Source organism: Sitophilus oryzae, unplaced genomic scaffold (assembly GCF_002938485.1).
Source record: "Sitophilus oryzae breed Bouriz unplaced genomic scaffold, Soryzae_2.0 scaffold_494_pilon_pilon, whole genome shotgun sequence".
Lineage (NCBI taxonomy): Eukaryota > Metazoa > Arthropoda > Insecta > Coleoptera > Curculionidae > Sitophilus > Sitophilus oryzae.
In genome coordinates, this window is record NW_022147078.1 from 756,967 (window position 1) to 778,253 (window position 21,287).

A 21,287-nucleotide genomic window follows, 5' to 3' on the forward strand; every position below is an offset into this window, starting at 1 on the left:
GACAACACTTAAACGGAGTCAAAGTTCAAAAATTTTCCAATAAATTGTCAATAAAATACAAGTATGTACTTACTAAGGCATATAACATTTATGTAAATGTCTATTACAAGGTTCTTTAATGAAAAAAAAACACTAATTGAGTTTAGAGTGCTTTATGGATATGTGAATATAATTATTATTAAAAGTAACTAAAGTAAATCTGCATAAATATAAAATTTTAATACGTTTCAATAATTTTCGATTTTTTTGTAGAAAATAGAGATTTAAATTTTTGTCCCGATTTTTTAAACGTCTTGACCACTGTGCAATTCAAATTATTCAAATTTTGAAAAAAGTTGAAATAATAAGTTACTCTCATTATAACTAACCAACCAAAATATTTATAATGAGTCAACTTGATCAATGATACACCTGATCAATATTATAATATATACATATCTCGTTATTTTTCATTTTATTTCTTTCCATATTAAAATAGCGATTTTAATTTTTGTCCCGATTTTTTACGTGTCTTGACCACTGTCTAATTCAAAATTCTTCAAATTTTGAAAGTAGGTGAAATAATCATTTCTTTTCATTAAAATTAAACGAATAAAATATTTTTAAGTCAGTAGCTTGTCGTAAAACTCTACCAGCTAAATTTATTTCTGTACCTACTTCAGAAATTTGATACTATTAGACACCTGGAAAAGCACTTTTATGAAATGTATTATATCTTAATATTTAGTGCTCGTGTCTGTAACAGTATCTAATATTATTATATGACCTTTGGAGACATATTTTTCAAAAAACGATTAGGCATTTGAACCATTAATAAGTAATAATTCTATTATAGCATAACCAGCCTATTTAATGATTTCTATGACCTTCTTGCTAAAGGCGTATTTTTGGCCATAAAAGTTTAGTTTAATACGCCTTTACATCAGGTAAAGTTTAAAGTTTATTACACCTTTTCTGTGAAAAGGTATTTGAACAAAGTGTTTCAGTACAGTGAAGGATTATATATTTTATATGGTATGTTTAATAAGATGGTGCTTCGTTCTATATTGCTATTTTCTGTATTTATTTTTTTTTGGTAAATACTGTCTATAATTTTTTGGATAATCTACCTATCGGCTTAAAGAAAAATTTGAAAAATGACTAAAAGATTATTTGAGGTTTTATATAAACATAATGTTATTTTTTTGTGATATTTTCTTGTGTTTTTATTTTTAGAAATATCTCCATAGTTACCTGTTTAGTAGCTATGTCATATTGCTCATTTATTTTAAATAAAATAAATAATTTGAACGAAAATTTGGTTATCTCAAACATATATGTATTTTTTTTAAAAGCTTTTTATTTTTCCTTTATGCCTAAATTCATTTATGACATGTTTGTGAATAAATTATTTTAAAAATTTGTTGTTCTTGAAAAAAATGTTAGTACATAATTAAACTGTGTTTGAAAGGAGCCAACTAGATTTTTTTTGTAAAAGAAATTTCTTGGTTCCTTTGGTAAATTTCTAAGCGTAATTATTTATACAGGGTGAGTCTTTAACAAGCATATTTCGACCCTAGAAATATGAAGTTTTTTTCGCCAGAAAAAAATTGGAAATTTTGTATTTTTCGAGTTTTTTGGACTTGCTCAGTTGACTTTACTGGTGTAAACACACCTTTAATGCATTTTTTTTTAATATGTAATAATTTTTTTTTGTTTTAGTTTAAACCAGTCGGGTAATTTTTTCAAAAAAAATTGGCGCCGGCAGGCACGTATGGCCGCCCATACTAAAATATGTTAATATCTCGAAAACTGCGACTTTGACAGATTTTGATGTTATTATAAACTAGGTTTTTCCCGCGACTACGTTCGCGTTACACCTCGAATAGTTCATGCATTGATTTAAATGATTTTCTTTGTATATAGAGCTAGTGAGCCTGACAAATGCCCTATTTAAACTATGTTTTTAAGAGTTTTAGAGCTACTCGTATTTCATATGAAAGTTATCAATTGTCGATTTTCTGGGTATTATACAGGGCAAGTTTTGAATAAGTGCAAATATTTTCAGGGCTGGTAGATCTCGATAAAAAAACATATTTTCTCTTTACCGTTTTTCAAATAATTCTTTCGAATTACTTTAAAAATTTCCAAAAAAAATATTTTTTGCTTAAATTTTGAGAACCACTGCAGCTTTTCGGGTTTTTTGTCTTGTAAATTTAATCTACTACCTATCTATGTTGCCATATTATCAAGAAATCATGGGTTTTAACTAAAAACTAAAAAAAATCCAAAAGGTTTTTCAAAAAATTCCAAATTTTCAAAAAAAAATTCGCGAAAAAACTCATAGTCGTGTTTCTGGGGTCAAATATACCTACTAAATAAAAAATGAATTTCAAAAATCTCTTCTAATTCTTTTTGTAGGATTTCATTCTTCTAGACCACATAGTAAGGAATTTTCATACAACAAATTGTTCCGACATAATTTTACTCTCTAAGAGGATGAATTTCCTAAAATCGCTTTGTGTAGCTAATTCACTAATGTCGTTTAAACGAACCTTTGTTCTAATATTTATGTATCTAAAGCTGGCTGTATGAACTGATCCCTAAAATATCTAAAAATTTGATATATAATCTAACTGACAAACCACTGACAATGACAAATAATTTATTTCTGGAGGTATTGTGTGTAGGTGTTTTTTAGGTATGTTTTATTATTTTAGTCAATTTACACAAAGATATAGCCATTCAACAATTTATAAATACTTCATAACAAATCTAGACCTTTCATTTAAAAAAAGAATCATCAAGATTGGTAAAGCAGTTTCGGCGGGATGGATGTAACAAAAAAAACATATATAAAGCTCAAAAGCCCTTTGAGCTTTTATATATGTATGGATTTTGTTTCAAATATTATTCCTAATCTTAATTTGAAAGCCGCATTTCGCTAGCTACTGTAATTTTGGAGTTACGATTTTTTAAAATTTTTAACCCCCCTCTATACCCCCTTACCAACCTCCCACCCCCACCAAAAACTAATGGCCAGATTCTCGGGTGCCACAGTATTTTTGTGCCAAATTTGGTTAAAATCGGTTCAGCGATTTTTGAGTTATCGTGTTACAGACGGCAGACAGACAGACAGACACCACGAAAATATTTTGTATTTAGGTCATTTATGACCCAAATAACTCATTTTGAGTGAAATTAAAAAAACTTTTGAATAAGTTGAATCTTAATATCAAATAAATTTGTTAAACATTTTCTTAAGAATCTATTACGCTGTACTGTTCGGGTTGCTCTCATTGGTCGGGTAAAGCGTGTGTGGCCGAAAGATATAATATATATTATATTTCAGAATTTTTTCTAAGGCTTAACACAATCCTGTCGTGTTAAGCCACAACCAAAATTCCAAACACACGTGCCTTGATTAAGGTTTGCAGAGCTTCAGCATTTGCCATAAAATAGCGAGCAATTTGTTACAAAACCATATAAATTATATATCACTGTAATGACAAAACTTCAATCTATTTCCGTATTGTAACTGAATTTTAAATTATGTCTTTATTTTCGAGAAAATTTAATCCAAACGTAAGGAATATTTTGTTGAAGTTTGACCATCAAAATCTTAAAAATAAAGAAGTTATCTAAAAATGTGCTACAATATGGATATACTATAATCCTTTATCTTTAATTTCATTCTTCATTTGTGTAAAAATACCTAGCCAATTTTACATAAAACGTTAAATGCCGAACGCTTATTTTGCTACTTTTTCGGACTAGTTAAATGGACTCTTAATGGTATACTTTTTTAAAAAAATATTTTTTTTTCAGATAAAAAATGACGGAGGGCTCTTCTGATTTGGAGCTGCGTAGAAGACAGCTCAAGTCACAACAATCGACTCTACAAACTAGAAAACAAAATGCCGTATGTGTTCGTAGGGCATACAAAAGATATGGTACCAAGAGCCATCCCTATGTCATTTTGGATGGGTTAAATATGACTGTACCAAAAGGTTGTATGTAAGTACTTATAGAATAGGAAAATACATCAGTGTTATCAAAAATTTGCAAGATCAATCAAGCTTAGAATTATACCAGATAATAATTATAATTATTATTACAGAAAATACACCCCTTAATTTTAATATTCGAAATTATGTAAATATTTACCCTCTTTTTAAATTAAAATTAAAATCTCCAATCTGTATTATACGAGGTAAAACAAAACGTTGTTATATTGGCGAAAGTTTAAAACACCCTGTGGAATGGTTTAACAAGGTAAGGCATTTAAAAACCATTTTATCGCCAAGATGCATCTTTTCTCGATAATTTGTTTCTTGGTTCATCTCGATAACTCTATTTTTGTTGGAGATATTCGATTTTGAAGACGAGATTAACAACAATTTTAGCATTAAAAGCTTGCCTTTGCTTTTGGTCCATATCAACACACTTATGACATAGTGTTTATTGTTTTTCTAATGTTACTGTCATTGAAAAGTCATATTGTTATTGTTTGTTGAAAGTTACTCTATAAATAATTGATCTCCACCATGTTCAGTTAAAGCAACAATAGTGGTTTAACTATACAGGGTGGTCCGAATTGTATTCCGAAAACTTTGGCAGCATATTGTGCAGATAAAAATAAGTAAAAAAGTTCGTATAAATGTATGTCCTAAAATGTTTAGTTTCGGAAATACAGGGTGTAGAAGTTTCATTTTTATTTTGATTTTTTCCAAATAATTTATGAAGTAACATCAATATTTCGATGAAAATTAGTATCTGGGAGTTTTTTGACATGAGAAATTTTATTTTGATGTCAATATGACTCCTACTAGTAGAGGGCGCCACCTACATATTTTTTAACTGGTTTGAAGGGTAATAACTTTTCGTCCGTACCTGTATAAAACTACTGAGTAAAAAAATATACATTTGCGACGTTTTTTACGTAAAAAATGTCTCTTGGTAAAAATCGCTATGAGTATTGGTTTTTGAGGTATTTGGAATCGAAATTATCATTACCTGTCATCATTGACATAAATTAACCATGATGACTAAATAGTTATTAGACAGAGATCATAAATTTGAAAGTTTTTGTGCTAAAAGTTCAACAGAAACTGTTTTATCATCATTTTTTTGCAGAAAAAATTATGAGAATTTGTTATTTCAGTGAAATAACTATCTACTCAACGTGATTATTTTTCGTCAATAATGACATGTATTGACTATTTCCATTCTAAATATCTTGAGAACGGTTGCTCGTAGCGATTTTTACAAAGAGATATTTTTTACGTAAAAAGTCATAGTAATGTATATTTTTTCCCTCAATAGTTTTATACAGATACGGACAAAAATGTATTACGCTTCAAAACAGTTAAAATACATGTAAGTGGCGCCCTCTACCAATAGGAGTCATATTGACATCAAAATCAAATTTCTCATGTCAAAAAACTCCTAGACACTTATTTTCATCCAACTCTTGACGTTACTTCAGAAATTATTTGGCAAAAATCAAAATAAAAATGAAACTTCTACACCCTGTATCTCTGAAACTAAGTATTTTAGAACATAGATTTATACGACCTTTTTTAATTATTTTTATCTTCAGAATATGCTGCCGAAGTTTCCGGAATACAATTCGGACCACCCTATATAATGATTCTTTGAAATCTAAAACAAGAGCCTAGTAGGTACATTCAAAAAGCAATATTAAGTCGCTTATTTTAAAATGGTTTAGCTTTCATTCATTTTATTTTATTGAGGGACAAAAATGGTTCTATTGTGTACTAAAATCATCTAAAATGATATTTTTTTAGAGATATGTGATTATTTAAAAGATTATAATTAGTCGTGATCATAGATTTAGTAAGAACAGATATCACATTAGACATTTTAACCCGATCAAACAATCGGAGGTTGACTACGTACTGTAAAAATCAACTGAGATAGAGAAGGCGACATTGCCGCATCTCAAATTTGCGCCTATCTCCTCAGTTTGATTTGCAGAAAAGGTGACTTTAAAACCTTCACCGGATATCAATAAATCTCAATTTCTTAATTAAATTAATAGTTTATTTTTAAAGAAGCATGCGTAATAATATGTTATTAACCAGAAGATATATGCGTTACTATTAAAGGACATGTTTACTGTTTAATGTGCTGAAACGTCTAGAACTATTGGCAACGTCGCTGCTAGTCTTCCAGAATGAAATGAGCCGTCCGTCCCACCACCCCTCGCGACGGCCCTTGGTCCGTTATAGCGTACTACGTTTAGCTTGCGGTGTGTTTGAAGTCGGAATCAAGACGAAAGTGAACTTTAAGTGTTTTTCGGTGGTTTTTGTTTTTGTTTAACGTACTTTTGAATCTGCGAATTCAGTATGGTACGACAGTGTCAAGTGTGTGGAAAAATAAGCTCAAATTACCCGAATTTGTCTTTTCACAGGTGGGTATTGTTTTCGTCATTGTACATAGGCGTCCCACAAGGGAGCCTCTCACAATCAAAATAATTTCTAATTATATTTGTAATAATTAATCTATTAAAACAAGAACGTAGTAGCCAGTAATTGAATTATAATTCGTCCCAATGACTGTTGTAGATCATAACAAATTTGAATATAAACGTTGCATTTGAAATTATATTATAAGCCAGAAAGTGACATTTTTTTCTTAAAATTGCGTCATTTCTAGTCATTATATACGATATTCTAAAGGAATTTTGCTCAACAAATAAACAAACGTGTTACCCGACCTTTTTTACATTTTATTGCTTTATTATATCTGCCCCTTCGGCCTTGTTTAAACAAGTCTGTTGAACTTAATGCAGAGAATAAGCATATATGTAGGGGTTAGGCCTTAATAATTTTTTGCTTCTTGTATTTTGTTTATTTATACATACCCTACTAAGTTTGAGCTCCATCTACGGTAACGTAGATGAAGCAAACGTAATTCATTATTATGCGACAGAAATCCCATACTGTAGCACACATGTTTGATACTTTTAATGAATCAATTTTCAATTTTCTCATTAAATATTGATTTTAGGTATAGGAAGTTATTAATAATACAAGATTAAACAACTATTACACAGTACTTGGCAGGAAGCTATCGATTGCGAACTAAATCGTTACTAATTACTAATTTTGAAGTTCTTTTTAAGATCAAAAATGGTAAAACTAAAACCTAAACTATCATTCGAAATAATGTTGCCTATTCTAAACAAGAAAAATTTATTTATAAGTTTTATAACATCTCTAATTAAATTTGGACGCAAAGAATATTTCTGTTTGCTGTAGGTAATTTTCTCAGGGAAAATACGAAAATAAAAATGACTTTTTAAGTCAAAAAAAGTCAAAAGGACAAGTTATTCCAAAAAAGGACTGTCCTTTTCAAAAAAGGACAGGTGGCAACCCTAGGTATTTCTGGAATGGAAATTTAATGGCAAATCTACAACTTTAGTTTGAAAATATGTTCCGGCCACCTATGTTTACAAAAATGTCTAAAATGTGCTTTACCATTGCCTCCATATTCTGAAAAAAAATTGAAAGAAATATCACCAACCACAAACCTAATATAGAACTGTTTCGGAAGCCTGAGTCACCCTGTGAATATTCAAACGTAACTGAAAGTTTATATAGAACTAACAGAAAGTTTAAATTGAAAATCGACGTTGGAGCGATTTTCGAAAACCACCTACTAACGTTTCAACATAGGTATATGTGGGATATTAATTATAGTATTATATTAGACCTTATAACAAAACTCATCTGACGAAAAAGTGTTAATATAGTATATCAATATGGAGTATAAATTTTACTAATTAATTTACTTTTTACTTTACTAATTAAATGCTTTCCAAAAAACGATACGCCACTGGCCATTAGAACAATCGAAATGCTCCTAGTTGCCGGGGTCGGAAATTTTAGACTTCTCTGTCTCTTCTGTCCTTGTTTGATACATTGGAATGTTTGATACACTACCAACGAGTATTTATGAATGAGATGTTCGGTCTATCTTTATAATGTCTTTGGTCGTGATCATAATAATACGTGTAAAAATCCTTTATTTGATTCGACTGAAGGTTATTCTTATTTGTTACAGATATGGACTGTTGGGGGCCAGTGGATGTGGAAAAACCACCCTTCTCAACTGTATAGTAGGAAGAAAAAGACTGAATTCGGGGGAAATATGGGTACTAGGGGGGAAACCAGGTTCCAGGGGCAGTGGGGTGCCTGGGCCCAGAGTTGGATACATGCCCCAGGTCAGTTTTTTTTTACTTTCTTAAAACAACTTTGAGTTTAAAGAATAGATAAAAAACATATAGCATGAGAATAATAACCTAAATAATTACAAAAAGAATTATTACTCATTACCCCATCTAAAATTATTCCCATCGTATTGATTATTTCGATTTCAAATATCTCGAGAACCATTACTCATAGCGATTTTTACCAAGCGATATTTATTACGTAAAAAATGGCGAGAATGTATATTTTTTTACTCGTTAGTTTTATACAGGTACGGACGAAAAGTTATTACTCTTCAAAACCGGTTAAAAATGTGTAGGTGGCGCTTCCTACAAGTAGGAGTCCTTCTGTACATCGAAATCAAATTTCCCATGTCAAAGACTCCTCAGATACCAATTATCATCAGAATATCGATGTTAGTTCACAAATTATTTGGAAAAAATCGGAATAAAAATGAATCTACTTCACCCTGTATTTCCGAAACAAAACATTTTAGGACATACATTTAAACGAACTTTCTTACTTATTTTTATCTACAGAATATTCTGCCGAATTCGGACCATCCTGTATGTCCATTTTTATAGTTAAATTTCATATAAACGATTTTTGTGGTTGAATTAAGCAATGTTTCTTTCAGTGATAAATATTGGAAAAAAGGTCTAAGTACAATATCCCCGTGTTTTAGAAATTTTGTCGTAAACAATTTATATAAACTACCAATTAAATAAATTTATTATTATTAGCTAGGTATATTGTTCCTAGGAACGAAACAGAATGATGCTTCATTTTGAAAGAACGCAAATAACAAAACCTGTTTTTGGTGAGGAAAATTTGGCCATTAAAGAACGCAAATATGAAATAAACTTGACATTGTTTCCACTTTTAATAAAAAGAAAGAAGACATAAAAACATATCTTGTTTACATATCTGTCTCCTAAATGAAGTTAAATATGGGATGGTCGAGGTCTTAAAATCCAAATTTGCTAACAAAATATCCTTGGTTATTCAAAAGAATGTCCTCTTGAGTTAGAACTCACAGAAAGAGAAAACAGTTTTTTAGTGAAAAACGTTTTTGACTAAACCTGTTGTCATGTGATCCTTTAAGGTAAATGAAGGTTGATTCTCACTATACCTTCCGTTTCCATTCCATATCCATTCCATATCCGTTCCGTATTTTTTTATTGTATTGACGCTATACACTATCGGACAAAAGTAGAGCAACACTTCGAGAAATATTTGCAAATCGCGATTTTTTAATTATACATGCATGATAATGTATACAAATACAATAAATTTAAAAACTACGAAGTAGGCTATGAGTATACAGACAGCAAGAATTTTTACTAACAAAACAAATGAATTTATTTTGACGTTTAGTTTTAAATGCTTAATAGCAACGCGTCAAAAGTAGAGCAACATTCAGATAATTCATTCCAAAGAAGGGTTTTAGCAAAAGTAAAGGGCAAAATAATCGTGCGACATTTATTTTATGTTTTTTAAACATTTCTATGCTGTATTAGTCATGCCAAGAGGAATTCCAATTTCAAAAGACTTGAAGCAAAGAGTTGTGAATGCATTCATGGAAGGTAACAAATAAGCCGATATTTCAAGACAGTTTGTGTTACCCCGGTACAGTGTATCTAAAATAATTTCATCGTATAATGACAGGGAACACTTAGAAAAGTTGCCAAAATCGGGAAGGCCAAAGAAAACAACAGTAATGACCGACAGACGCACCAAAAGAATTGCTCAAAATGATCCTTGGAAGTCCGCACCTAGAATTATTGCCGAAATTCCAGAAATTACGGTTGGTATACGAACAGTACAAAGAAGATTAGTAGATGCAAAGTTATTTAGTAGACGTCCAGCTAAAAAGGCGTTAGTTTCGGAAAGAAATAGAGCATCAAGGTTGGCATTCGCAGGTCGGCATTTAAACTGGACCGTCAATGACTGGAAAAAAGTTCTGTTCAGTGATGAAACGCGCTACAAAATATTCAATTCTGATGGAATGAGACGTGTGAGGCGACCAAGGTTCAATAGGTTTACAAGGTTTAATCCTAAATACGTAACACCTACAATTAAACACGGTAAAGGCAGTGTATTTTTATGGGGTTGTTTCTCATGGAATGGGATAGACCCTATATACTTTATTAGTATGCAGAATGTTATGCTTCCTTATGCAGAATGGGAAATGCCACTGCGTTTTATTCTCCAACAGGACAACGATCCAAGACACTCTTCACAAGTTGTTCAACAGTGATTTAGGGAAAATGACGTTCGAGTTTTGCAATGGCCAGCACAATCCCCAGACCTTAACCCCATTGAAAATCTCTGGGAAGAAGTAGAACGTCGTATTCGTACCCAAATATTTCCAAATAAACAATCCTTGATAGATAGGCTAACCTAATTAGTTAATGCCTTTGGTAAATCCTAGGTTTAGCGCGCTTATCCTAGGTTTTACCGCATTTTGGACATTTACAGTAGCAAAATAAACACACTAAACCAGCACAATACACCAAAACACTTTTACTTTTACACTGGACGCGCGTTTCGCTAACCATGTTAGCATCATCAGCAGATGATTATAAACTAAAGTACAATCTACAAGTTGAGCGTTTATAAACTCGCTCAGTGGGCACCGAGTGGGCGTGGCAAAATCTAGCCAACCGAGTCAGAGCCAACTGAGCGTAACAGTTAGATTTCCGCTTCTAGAGTAGTAGGAACAAAGAACTTGAAGGAATTGGACCGTTGACTCTGTTCATACTATCTTTACATTTATTAATTCTGATGCTTTCATATGCATCTAATTGCCTGTAATTTGAGACTTGTTTAATTAATTTTAAATTATTAAGATCTATACAATGTTCTTTATCAACAATATGTTCGGCAACGCAAGATTTATCCGGTTTACCATATCTTATCTGAGCTAAATGTTCTTTAAATCTAGTTAATATTGATTTTCTAGTTTGCCCAACATATTTCTGATTACAATCTTTACAAGAAATTTCATAAATACCCGACCTTTCCAGTGGAGGTGTTTTATCCTTTGGATTACCTAATAATTGTTGTAATTTATTATTAGCACTATACACAAGTTTATAATTTACATTCTTCAAAATTCCTTTTAGACCACGGGATAACTCTCTATCAAACGGCATCGAAAAATATTTAGACGTGTCTTTCTCCACTTGAAAAGTCGAATTTTCAGAAATCATTAACCTATACCTACGTTTTCTAATTAATTTATCAACTAGTGAAGGAGAATATCCATTACACTCAGCTACATTCCTAATGTAATCTCTTTCTATTTCATATCTTTCTTTGGAAAGTGGGAAACTAAGTTATCTATGAACTAGGAAATTTAAACTAGCCATTTTATGTTCAACACTATGATGTGATTCATTAGGAATATATCTGCGTGTGGTCGTATTTTTCCTATAGATATTAAATTCCAGGCAATTATTAATATTTCTAATAACTCATACATCTAGAAATGGTAATCTGTCGTTGTTCTCAATTTCATGCGTAAATTTAATGGAAGGAAAACGATTATTAACTTAGAAATAAAATTATCTATAGTGTCTGAATGTGTGTCAAAAACAGCAAAAATATCATCCACATACCTAAACCATACTCTTGGAAAATACCCAAACTGATTCTTAGCCTCCACTTCAAACCTGCTCATGAATAAATTAGCCAAAAATGGAGACAATGGATTACCCATTTCTGTACCTTCCCGCTGTTCAAAAAAGTTGTTATTAAATTGAAAACAATTTTGTTTCATACATAACGATGTAAGCTCAATATATTCACTCACAGTTTTGTTGTCGAGACCATTTGCGTTCAGTAATTCCTTTAAGTAGCCTAAAGTATGTGGAATTGGAACACTTGGGAACAACGAAGATACATCAAAGGAGACCAAAATTTCACCTTCATGCAATGTTATATCTTTAATTTTGTTAATGAATTCAATATTATTTTTAACTGAGAAAGAAGGTTCATGATCAGGTAAATTTTCGAACTTTTTTTTTTAGTTTATAATCATCTGCTGATGATGCTAACATGGTTAGCGAAACGCGCGTCCAGTGTAAAAGTAAAAGTGTTTTGGTGTATTGTGGTGATTTAGTGTTTTTATTTTGCTGTGTAACACCAAAGGTTCCAACCCTCAACTGTAATTTACAGTAGCATATATAAAACAACTCCAGAGTTCCCAAATGGCAAAGGAGTATGACAGGACACGGAATATCCCCAAAGCTGTTTACAGCAACACTAGCAGAAATCTTCCGTCAACTGGACTGAACCAACAAAGGATTAAAAATAGATGAAGACTATTTTAACCATCTAAGATTCGCTGATGACATACTCCTAATAGAAAATGGTTCTGAAGAACTACAAACACAAATTAACGAACTAAATACAGCCAGCAATAAAGTAGGTTTAAAAATGAAATAAACAAAAACTAAAGTAATGTAAAACGAACTAGTAGACAGAAAAGACATTCTAATAAATAACCCAAAACTGAAAATAGTAGAAGAATACATATATTTGGGACAAATAATACACAGCTCGGGATCTCTACTACCAGAAATCAACCGAAGAATTAAGTTGGAGTACTGATGGAAGCATGGAGTACTGATCTGGAAGAAACTCAATCATCTTCAAATCTAGACTGCTACTTTATCGAAAAAAGAAAACATTCGACCAATGTCTACTACCAGTCATGACCTAATATAATAAGTAATAATTAATTATTTTTTCAAAGAATCATTATGTCTGGGTTTATTACCTACCTACTTTTAGGAATAAAATGGGGATTCTATGTGAATCATTTAAATTTTCGTTAAATTGCTTTTTTAAGAAGGATGTTATAATATAAATTAATATGGGGTTTGCTGGTCACCTATTGTACCATTATACCGTATGATCGAAAAAAAAACGGTGTTGAAGACGACTGGGGTCGATCAATGACAATCGATGATAATTTTGGCAAGGTCAATCTCTAGACGTCATTTACTAAAAATTGACAAAAATTAACACCATTTTTCGCAGATTTTGAACTACAATATTCAAAAATAGTTTTATTGAATATAAAAATAAATTACAACCTTCAGTAAATGCCATTCAAAAAGCCTAAGGCTTGACCTCGTCAAAATTACCATCGATTGTCATTCCCCAGGCGACTTTGGCGCCGTTTTTTTCATATTGTATGATTCACGTTACAAATTTGTTTTTGATTGCAGGAAATTGCGTTGTATGGAGAATTCACCATCAGAGAAACTCTTAGGTATTTTGGTTGGTTATCTGGGAAAACTACCCAAGAAATAGAGACTAAACTGGAGTTTCTGGTCAATTTTCTCATGCTTCCTGATGCTGAAAGGTAAGTAAACACTGGAAATCCATAGTGCAAAAATTAGTTTTCAACTATAATTTATTAGAAAATTTGCATTATTCATTATAATTTTTTTCATTTACATAGTTACTAAGTTTATAATGGTATATTTATTGTAATCAAAGAAACTTTGAAACCCTTAATATGTTTACATCCTTATTTATAGTCTTATAATACGCGAATAAAGGTTGTGTTTTTATTTTTCCTATTAATTTTTCGAATTGTTGTTTCCGTACTAATTGGATTATACAGGGTGAATCAACGATAGAGTTTTTGTGTTTATTATTTTATTTCATTTCGAAAATTATGAAAAGATCTTAAATAGAAAAGTTTTAGAGAAAGATAAGAATCATAATTTATAATTATCTTCGAGTATACAGGGTGCTTCAAAAAAATATGGCGGATATTACATGTTTTTTTAAATATAACATCCTATTTTTTAATCTATTTTTAGATCCTGCATAAATCTTTTTAATTTCTATTATTTTTATAATAATAATTTATAATAAAACTAGTATATTTTGTAATTTTTGGGGAAAAAATAAAACTCAGTAATAGTAATTTTTAACTCTATGGTAGTAGTATGCCAATAGATTTGTAATAGACATCTGTCATTATTGTCAACGATAATTGAGCTATACCAAAGAATATACCTAGCTAGAAAAAGAATGGACTCTGCCATACTGAAAAATGGTCCTACAGAAGTGGCGCCATCTATTGAGTAGGGCTTGTTTTAAATGGACCGAAGCGCGGGCTTTTTAAATGAGCGTATTTATTCAATTTTACTCTAAAATTATTAAATTTGATTATTAAATCTTATTTTTACACAAATTCAACAATACTAATAACAAGTATCGTTGTGATGTGTAAAAAATAAGATTTAACAGTATAATTTATACAATTATTAAATAAAATTAAAGCCAAACATGTGAAAAATTATTTATTATTTAAAGTTTTTATTTATAAGTCAAATATTTAAACATCGTTAATTATAATAAAACAAGACCAACGTAATACGCCCAAAGTTTTGTAAATGGAGTAAATATAAATAGGTACTTAAATGATGGCAAAAATAAAAGACTTACATTATATTTTTAGGGCCACAAACAAAAGGAATTGTCTAATTAAAACACATATAACAAATTATAGTTTGAAAAACATTTTGATAATCATTTATTTGATATTATGATTGGCGCTATGACAACGACAATATTTTTTGAGAATTTGACAAATAATATGACAATGTCCGTTGGAAACTACAAAAAAATTCTGATTTAACGCTATTTGGCAATAACTAGTAGCAACTTCTTAACCTAAAAATTAATTGCACTACCACCTAGTGGCTAGGGCTGGAACTATTTTATTTGAGATTTCCGTGAAAACGGTGGAACCGCTTTTGCTATTTCACTTTCCCGCCCCTCAGCTATACCGGTTGCGTCTCAAAAGTGACTCACCTCTATAACTTTTTAATTTTTCAGATAAAAAACCAGATTTCGTATGTTAGTACATGACAAAAATAAGCATTGATTACTTCCTGTTTCACCGGAAATCACCACAAATTTTGATTTATAAATGGCACCTTCGGTATTTTTTTACTTCATTCGATAGAAATGACACTCTGAATAGAATAATGTAAATAATCATATGTCAATTTTTGACATTCTCGCTAAAAAAATCGTATTTTAAATTTCAATCTAGAGTGCCATGGCTGTGTTAAAAACACTAATTTGAAATCAAGGAACCTTGGAAAAATAAATTTGATCGGCTTATGTTTTAAGTGTCTTGTCCTGGCTGGTTAAACGATGCTCAAATCTGACTCAATGGCATGTTTGGAAAAAGCATTTTTTACGAATAATTTGGTAGTACACACTTTTGGTATTTTGTGAGTCAAATTTACATTTATGACCATGTCACTCGGCAGGTACTGTGGCTAAGAAATATGACATTTTTTATACACTTTTTATGGTAAATTTGTATAGGCAAATTCAATTTACATGTTTATTGTGATTTTAGCTCATTCTAAGTAAGTAAAGTATAATTCTTTAAAAAAAATGCCGACTTTTTTTGACAATATTTATTTACACCACTTTATTATACAGGGTGTTTCAAAACAAATGCGAAAAACTTCTGGGGATGATTCCTTGTTCAAAATAAAGGGTAGTTTGCTTTATAAACGTTGGGTCAAAAGTCAACCATTAGGGAGATATCGCGGTACAAAGATGGCGGAAAAATAATGTTTTTATTTTTTATCTTGAAAACGAAAAGAGATAGACTAATGAAATTTTACGGAAGCATTACTGTTATGAAAACACACTTTCTGGTAATTTTTTAACTTTTTTAAAATGAGTGGAAGGGGTTGAAATAAACTCCTGATATCTCCCTAATGGTTGACTTTTGACCCAACGTTTATGAAGCAAACTACCCTTTATTTTGAACAAGGAATGACCCCCTGAAGTTTTTCGCATTTGTTTTGAAACACCCTGTATATAATTATAGAAATTATTTACTTAAAATAATGACAAAAAAATTGAAAAGAAAAGATTTGTGCCATTTTTAATGATACGTCTCTGATGTGTGAAAATGACTTAAATATTAATTATTTATAAACGTGTAGCTAATAAAAATAGTGATAAACAAAAATAATTTTATAAATTAATTTTGAATTATTTGATTTTTTCAGTTTTAATGGTGTTAGACATATTAATTACTGTTGACAGTAATGTTGATTTTTTAAATATTGTTGCGGTAAATGTTATTTAATTTTAAAAAAATGGAATTTTGAATACACGTGCTGAAATGTCTATGTAGTCTATCCAACGACAGGATACATTACAGTGACAGCTGAGGCTATCATTTTAAATCTAATTAGAGGAGTAAATTGTAGGTTCTGTCATTTTTTGGATGTCGTTTGTCGAATTCTTTCCTGTTTTGTTTGACAGATTTAACTTACTCTAATGACGCAAGATTTTTTACTTTAAATTGTTTTTTCTATCGAGTAAAATATAATCATCAACTTTAAATATAAAAAAAAATAATATAAAAAAATATATAATGTTTTTTATAAAATAAAAAAATATAAATATGAAAAAAATAATCAGCAGTCATAAAGTTAGTCAGAGTAAAAGTCATACACTCATAACGATTTTTTTTTGAGTTTAGACAAGTCAAGAATCTTAGTGGTGGTCAACAAAGAAGGGTATCGTTTGCCGCCACCTTGGTTCATGAACCCGAGCTCTTGATTCTGGATGAACCAACCGTAGGAGTTGACCCAGTATTGCGTCAGAATATATGGAATCATTTGGTGGACATAACCAAACACGGCAAAACCACTGTTATTATCACCACTCATTACATCGATGAAACCAGACAAGCCCATTTGGTAAGTTTTAAATATGGCTGTTTTCTTAATTTATATTCTAATTAATAGTCAGTTTTGTAATATGGATAACTGATTGACAGAATGATCTGAAATGATCGAGACCAAACAATTTGACAGTTTTTTTTGGCAACCAAATGACACTTATAATATTAATGCCTTGATTATCAGCGAAAAAAAAACATGTATGTGCAAAACTGGCCAATTTTAATAAAGGACTATTTTAAATCCTATATATGAAAAACCGTTTAAACATATTAGACAATAAAATCGCTTTGTTTTTATTTATTTTTACCCGTTTAAGTAATTTCCTATGTTAGACATTACTAATTTACTAGAAAATTACATATACTTTTCTCTAACCATCGTTCAATTGGCTATATAATTATATTTGTTGTTATTTTTTGCGATCCTTGGCATCAACCTCATTACACTCGTTTCGTATTATTAGACGACTCATACGACATCGTTTTTTTTAAAGCCTGGGGGGCAATTTTTGGCTATTCGTTTCCTAGCAAATTGTTCGCAACTTTTCGATCAACACTAAAATCCAATTTTTAAGTGTTCGCATTTTTGCGTATTAGCAAATTTCCCTGCGTTGTCTTGCGAGCGGATCGACAGCATCGTAAGGATATGTTTTCTAAGTGCACTTATTAGATTTGATAGTTCCAAGTTTGTAGTTGGGTTTAGGTGTATCAATAATAGTAGTGATAATGAATGTTTTGGCCATTCGAAACCTAGAAAATGCAGAACTGCAATACCGCCCTAATGTTTTGCGCAATCCGGGGAATGCGTTCATAGAACTGAGTGAAAGGTAATTTATTAAAAATAAAAATATTTCGGTTATCCAAAGACTTGTGCCGTTTTTTAATTCAGTTACTTGAGCCGTACATGCGACCACAAAGAAGACTGATTGGGATGTGCAAAGCCGGGTAACATTTTTCTCTATTATTGTATATCTATGAAGTAACATTAAATTTCAGATTTTAGCTTTAGCTGCTTTGAAATTTTACGGAAGTGGTTGTTACCAGCCCGGATATTGCTTTAAATAAATACATCGATATGTACCAAGCCTCGGTTTCTCATTCAATTGATGAAGTTACCAACGGTCTAAACCATCCAGAGATATCCGATCAATGGGTTGAATTTACAAATAATTTTGAAAAACTCAACAGAATAGAGAACAGTATGGTTTTGCAATACGGGTATTTATTGCATTGCCTATTGCAATTGCAATTTCTTTACAAATATTAACGTTACTTTTTGCTTTTCTCTAACATTAGTTCCACGTTTTTTTTCCATTATTAACCCACTTGACCAACAACACAACAAACCTCGATTATCGATACCAAGTAATGAAAAGTAAATAAACAGTAAAAAATACGGTTAAACTGGAGAGAATTTAGTTTTTCACTGTGATTTGTCGACGTTGCCACAGTTCCGGCTCGTAATTTTGCGTACGCTCACGACAATCGCAAATTAAGATGCGAAAATGGCTGAAAAATTGAATTTTTAAAACGCATTCGTTTTCTAACACTCGCAAAGTTGCGCGTTCGCATGTAAACGATCAATTCCAAAAATTGCCCTCCTGCTATTATCTTAAATGTGCTTTATACGTTAGTTTAAATTTCGCAACACGCGCCTTTGAATAAATTACCTTATTTTATGTGATTATTAGTCAGAACTAGAGTATAGGTATATGATTTATATTATAAAGAAGTATACAATATATCATTGTGTATCTAATAATAGTTTTTTTTTCAAACGTCACAAAAGTATTATTTTTTGCGACGTTATTGACAATATAAAAAAAAGTCATTTTAACGCCTAGGCATAAAAGTAAAATACGTTTACGCCTAAGCACAAAAGTACGAAATAGCTATTTATGTAACTAGTACCTAAAATGATGTTTTTTAGGACGAATCATTACTGTTTGCGGACGAGGCGTTAGCCGAGTCCGAAATAGTAGATGAGTCCTAAAAAACATAATTTAGGTACGTGTTACATACACTATTTTTTGTCATACGCTTTTTACAGTTTTTTAGAACGCATATTTGCAAATTTTCCATATTTGAAATTATAATGTTTGAAAAAGTTGGCTTATAAATTCATATCTTAGTAACGAGTTTGTTTATTTCATCGCATTTTGACATGTCATTCGAAATTTGTCACAAAATCACACAAATTCATCAACAATTTTAAAATGTTCCAAAATCCCGAACATATTGCTAATAAGGCCAAAGAAATCGTGTTGGATTTACTTCCTGTGAAGTCTCGTGCCATTTACCAGAAAGAATATGATGTTTTTAATGAATGGAAAGACAAAATGGCGTATTCGTTGTAAATGAAGATGTATTGCTAAATTATTTCCACGAAAAAGTAAGTACCTAGGTACCTATTTAAAAGAGGCTTTTAAATTAAAATATTCTTAAATTACAGTCACAAACATTCAAACCATCGTCAATTTGGTCGAAATATTCCATGCTGAGAGCAGTGTTAAGTGTTAAAGAAGATATTTATATTGACAAATTTCCAAAACTTATTGCTTTTTTGAAGAGGAATTCGGTTGGTTACGAGCCTAAAAGTCTAAGGTTTTGTCCATAAAAGAGATCGGTGATTTTTTGGCCACGGCTAGTGATGAAACTTATTTACTTACTAAGGTAAGTTTGCGATAATGATTTTTAAAATATATAGATGGTTTCTTATTCCATTGTATTTGATTTTAGGTAGCTCTTGTCATTGGCCTTTGTGGAGCATGTAGAAGAGAAGAATTGTACTCTCTACGAGTGCAAGACATCATAGAAAAAAGACAACAGCTGCCTTTTAGTTACCCTCTTGCGGATACAAAAACTAATATCAAAAGAGTGTTTCCGGTGGTGAACGAAGGGAACGTTGTCAATCCAGTTGAGTTGTATAGAAAATATGCTTGTCTTAGGCCAAAAATGTACCACATGATTATGTCTTGTTTGTGACTGTAATTTAAGAATATTTTAATTTAAAAGCCTCTTTTAAATAGGTACCTAGGTACTTACTTTAAACAAATAACTTAGCTTTTGATATTGTTAGTATTTAATAATTTAATTATAAATATATGTATAATTTTATGTGATTTTGTGACAAATTTCGAATGACAAAATAAAACAACCAAATAACGAATTTAGACATTTTAGTCCATAAAGGTTGCCATGACGACCTTTACGGCCTAGGCCGAAAAAGAAACATTTTACGGACTGAAATGAGTCCGTAAAATAGCTGTTTTTGGGAGCGTATGACAAAAATATATTTTTTCCATGGCAACTGTTAAAATTGCCTTATATCTATCAAAAATAGTAGATAAAATAGTACTTTAACAGCGAGGATAGGTTAAAAATTTTATTTCTTCTCGGACGTGTTTTAATTGCTTCCATTTTTGAAAATTTTTGTATTTCTTTTCACAATTCGGGATTTAAATGGAAGTAGTTTGGGTATGGCGTTTGTCGCCTCAGCCTGAATATCTGTTCGTAATTTACTTATTTCGTTTTGAGTCATTTCTGGCTCCAATTCAATCAGCAATCGACACGAAAGAGAATTAAAAAATATTGACTCAAAACTGACAACTAAAGAGACAGTTTTATTTATTTGTCAAAGTACATAGAAACCAACGCCAACCCAGAACAATATTTTTTCTACTCGTAATAAATTCCTTGAAATAATAATTTCTGAATATTTTTTAAAACGTAACTCGCTTTCGAAAAAAATATTGTTTTATACACGACGATAAAATTGCATTATCGTCTCCCGAAATTATGCTAACTTCATTCTTCTGTTGATTTCTGGTAGTAAAAATCCTAAGCCCAAATATTGTATATTCATTCTTCTACTATTTCCAGTGCTGTGTTATTTCTGTCTACTAATTTGTTGTACATTACTTATTGATTTTTTATTTATTGGATTGAATATTTCAGATCGGACTGATGCGTGGAGGCTACTTCCTGGCAGAAGCTTCTCCAGAACGCCTCATAAGCCAGTTCAACGCAGAGAGTCTTGAAGATGTGTTTCTCAAGCTCAGTGTGATCCAAAACATGGGAAAAAGAAGACGATCCAGTGTACTACAAACTGTAACAGACACTATTCCTATTCCTGCAGGAGCTGTCAACGATGCTGCAGTTCTGGATGACGAAGTTGGAGAAATATCTGGAGAATTTGGTGATAACATCTCTATATCGAGTAGGACAAACAGTAAGTAAAAGTTTGATTGATTGATCACAAGATTTTTTAAATCAACCAATGTCATGTTTTAAGTTTAAATACGTATATTAAAGTTAGT

At 31.0% G+C, this 21,287-nt stretch overlaps 1 protein-coding gene across 2 annotated transcripts in view; it reads left to right on the forward strand.

Moving 5' to 3' along the window:
• Positions 1-21,287, forward strand: part of LOC115886556 (ABC transporter G family member 20) — a 37,034-nt gene that overhangs the window by 8,853 nt on the left and 6,894 nt on the right. Inside the window, exons 1-6 of one of the 2 annotated variants that reach the window (XM_030905779.1) lie at positions 909-1,014; positions 3,808-3,996; positions 8,071-8,230; positions 13,457-13,593; positions 16,765-16,984; positions 20,926-21,199. In XM_030905779.1, the coding sequence (XP_030761639.1) occupies positions 3,815-3,996; positions 8,071-8,230; positions 13,457-13,593; positions 16,765-16,984; positions 20,926-21,199 (973 nt within the window). In that variant the 5' untranslated portion in view covers positions 909-1,014; positions 3,808-3,814. Of the gene's footprint in view, positions 1-908; positions 1,015-3,807; positions 3,997-8,070; positions 8,231-13,456; positions 13,594-16,764; positions 16,985-20,925; positions 21,200-21,287 lie in introns of those variants that run through there. The other variant, XM_030905778.1, reaches the window with a different exon arrangement.